The sequence below is a fragment of the Carex rostrata genome, chromosome 9, assembly GCF_964058835.1.
Source record: "Carex rostrata chromosome 9, lpCarRost1.2, whole genome shotgun sequence".
Classification (NCBI taxonomy): Eukaryota; Viridiplantae; Streptophyta; class Magnoliopsida; order Poales; family Cyperaceae; genus Carex; species Carex rostrata.
The window spans coordinates 3,968,366-3,972,238 of record NC_135926.1 but is presented as its reverse complement, the minus strand read 5'-3'; the positions used below and the strand labels follow the sequence as shown (position 1 = coordinate 3,972,238).

The 3,873-nt window shown below is 32.8% G+C and overlaps 1 protein-coding gene across 1 annotated transcript; it reads left to right on the top strand.

Annotated features, from left to right (window-relative positions):
- Window positions 1-707: 707 nt before the first annotated feature.
- LOC144559469 (sphinganine C4-monooxygenase 1-like) lies at window positions 708-3,401 on the top strand. The gene is made up of 2 exons (XM_078308493.1): window positions 708-995; window positions 2,750-3,401. Exons 1-2 carry the CDS (start codon window positions 780-782, stop codon window positions 3,296-3,298), a joined length of 765 nt encoding a protein of 254 aa, XP_078164619.1. The 5' UTR covers window positions 708-779; the 3' UTR covers window positions 3,299-3,401.
- Window positions 3,402-3,873: the final 472 nt, after the last annotated feature.

Below are 3,873 nucleotides of genomic sequence, written 5' to 3'. Positions count from 1 at the left end.
AGTTATTAAAGTTTTAAAAGATGGACGCATGGTTGAGACACAAAAAATGGAGGCATTTCAACCCTCCTCATTTAAAATTTAGCATTGAGTAGTAAATTAACTAGAAAAACAAACTTCAAAATCAAGAATAGAAAATAGAATATATATGACTCGTCAAAATTAACACTTTAAATCAACATTTGTGTAGTGTCATGGGAGGCAATCAAATTTTTGACTTGTGGCGAGTTGACACTCCAAGTTTTATTTTTGACAATCATCCTTCCCTACAAATTGTGCAATATATCATGATAATTAAGAGATAAATTTGATCATGATATTATATTAAATAACTCGAAAAATAGAGAATTATGAGTGCAAAACATTGGGTCGTCAAGTATATATATCAACATCAACAACTCTAATTTGTCTTGAAGCCTGCTTCTTTCACGTTCAGGTAAATTTGTAAACTCTTTTTAAATATTTCAAGTAACAAATGTTACTGTAAATGTGTTTGGATCATATATTATATATCATATTGGGTCAAAAGTTGCAGGTCAAATTAATAAGAAATGTCTAAGCTTAAAGGTAAAATTAAGTAAAACAATGGATTGGACCAAAAGCCGTCAATAATTAGAACCAGTTGAATTCCTACCTTTTGAAAATTCATGGGCAGCATATCATATTAAAAAAAGTGAAAGCTATGTAAACTGCTCTATATAAGCACCAACCCTCTCATTATCTCTTCGTACTTCAAAACCTAGCTAGTTGCATTTCACAACTCTCTACTTAATTTGTTTTGCATGGATCCCTCAGATGAACTTTTGGCAATATTTGTCCCAATTGTGGTGTATTGGGTCTATTCTGGCATGTACATGATGCTAGGCTCATTAGATCAGTATAGGTTGCATCCTAGAGAGGATGAAGCGAAGAAGAACTTGGTACCAAAACGAGAGGTCGTTAAGGGAGTTTTGCTTCAACAGCTGGTCCAGTCTGCTGTCGCATGTCTCGTGTTCATGGTAAATTTATCAAACATTATGAGATTATCTTGTACTTCAACTGTTTTAATAATAAAATTAACTTATATATAGTACGTGGGTCTTCTGAAATTTCTTAATAAAGCAACTTTGATATTAAAAGAAAAAAAATTAAATACGTTGACAGATGCTCCGGGCTGCATTCTGAATTTCTGATATCTGTTGTTACAGGGACATACATATATAGATGATTCACAACATAATCATATAAAATTAAGACGCATATTAATTATTTCAAATTTCAGCCAATTTTTGTGCCATTTCATAATTACCATGCAGCGTTTCTTTCTTTTTTGTATATCGCATTTGATATATATTCTGAGAAAAGGAAACATGCAAACTAGTACTGACGAGTGAAATTGGGTTCTTCATGCTTTGGCCAAAAGACAAAATTAGGAATCAATCCTGTTAGTCTACTATTAATTTACACTTTTCACCTGTTTACTGAAAACAAAACGATATAGCTAGGTTGATTCTTACTTGTGTTGAGCTGATCCTACTGTGAGTACGTATATATGAATACATAAAATCCTACAGGTTTTTCTCACATTTTTAAATAATTGAATAAATTATAAAGAAGCTGAATGTGTTGTGATATATAAATATACAATTATATTTAATTACACGTACGACTATATGCTGTTTTTCATTTATGATTGTTAATTAGTGATTTAACAAATGACGGTATCATTCAAAACTTGTATTGTCTCTAAGAATCTAAATAAAGCTAAGAAAAAAATTATATACCGGATATTTCCTTCATAGAATAATTGAAAGAAAATAAAGTATATAGAATTTTTCTCCAAAAAAAATATATTACTAAAATGAAGTGCGTTTATATAATAGAAGATATATATAGGTAGTTTGAAATTAATCTTAATTGTTATAGGGGTCCAAGGGCCCAATTAAGCTGGTACGAAATGTATATCATCACCAAGTGACACAAGCATGTGCATGCATGAATATCAACTTCTTATGTAGCTTCCTTCATTATAAACAGAGAGCTCATAATCAATGGTAGAAAGCAGTGCAATTAATTCGAAGTGATGTGCAACTGGCCACTGGGTGGATGGATGTTTTCATCAATAATTCACATTAAAAAAAAATGATTCTCTTCTTCAAATTCCTAGCACAGTTGCTGCTACGATCGAGTCAGTGCATGACGAATGGCACTCTAATTTTGGTTCATTGGGACCCATTAGTCAGTAACTGGTGACAGGAAAACTGTGTCAAAAAATATGTCACAAAGAATTCCATTTGTGCCACTCGGCAGCTACTGCCCAGTTATCAAAAAAAAAAAATTCCATTTGTGATATATTGCAAAGTTATGAACGTAATGATCATGCAATAAAAAGCAATAAGGTCCTATCAGTACCTATATATTAACTAGAAGAAAATAAAAGATTCAGCAGGAAAAAAATTCAGAGAAAGAACAGCAGAATTTTAAAACACATAATGGTGATTAGAATCCATCACATGAATATATCTGTATTTATATGCACACATATGATAAGGCATGACAATTACTTGTCCTTGCGGCACTTCCCCTTTCAATCGGTTATTAATTATTTGATTGCAAGTTTACAACCACCAATAATTGAAAACATAATAACTAAACATCTAATGTCTTTTCATGTTTTTGACATATTATTTTTCCTAATCTCCAATTACGTATATACTTCTCTACGTGCTATCATTGAAAAATAAAATACATATCATTTTTCTATTTTTTTCAGTATACTGGAGAAAACTCTCAAACTTCTCCTATGCGCCAACCATCCCTACTTACCGTGTCAGGTCAATTCCTCATAGGCATGTTTGTGTTGGACACGTGGCAGTATTTCTGGCACCGGTACATGCACATTAACAAGTTCTTGTACCGGCACATTCACTCATGGCATCACCGGCTTGTCGTCCCTTACAGCTTTGGCAGCCAATATAACCACCCGATCGAAGGCCTCCTCCTAGACACCATCGGTGCGGCCCTGGCATTTACAATCTCCGGCATGTCCCCTCGTACTTCAATTTATTTCTTTTCATTTTCTGTAATAAAAGGGATCGACGACCATTGCGGCTTGTGGCTACCAGGAAATGTTTTCCACTTGTTGTTCTGGAATAACACAGCTTACCATGACGTGCATCACCAGCTATACGGAAATAAGTACAACTTCTCACAGCCATTCTTTATCACATGGGATAAGATACTTGGGACGCACATGTCATACACTCTTGTCAAAAGGGATGGAGGGGGCCTTGAGGCTAGGCCCGTTAAAGAAAGATCTTAATTGTGTATACCATTAATGGAAATAAAAGGTTAATTATACTGTAGAAGTTTGAGGCAATAAAGTAAATGCAAATGACTTTTCATTTAATACGTACAGATTGAATCTTAATTAAGAGTGATTGTACGTACCGATTATGTAAGGTGGACAAAAATGTTATAAGAATATCAAAACTTTTATGTTGTTATTAATAGTTTCATTTCAGACATATCTAGTATGAATTATGTTTTTTTTTTTCTTTTTCTTTTTTTGCATCGTAATATGAATTATGTTACGGTCCTTCATGAGGTGTAATTAAAGGCGCCGCTGCTTCGGTTTCAAATCTTGATTTCCAAGTTCGAACCTTTAATCAGAGTCGCATACAATCTATATATCTAGATCTTCTAGGCTGGATATCAATTTTTCTTCATTTTAGAGTTTTAGTTCTTATCATTTTTTTTTTCTAGTTTTTGAAAAATGCTCAAATTTGATATGGATATGAGGATATCAAATTCTGGTGCGGTTTCTAGTGGTCATATATTTTATTTTTCAAATTATCCAAATTACCTATAATTATAGTATTCTAACTAATTTATAAA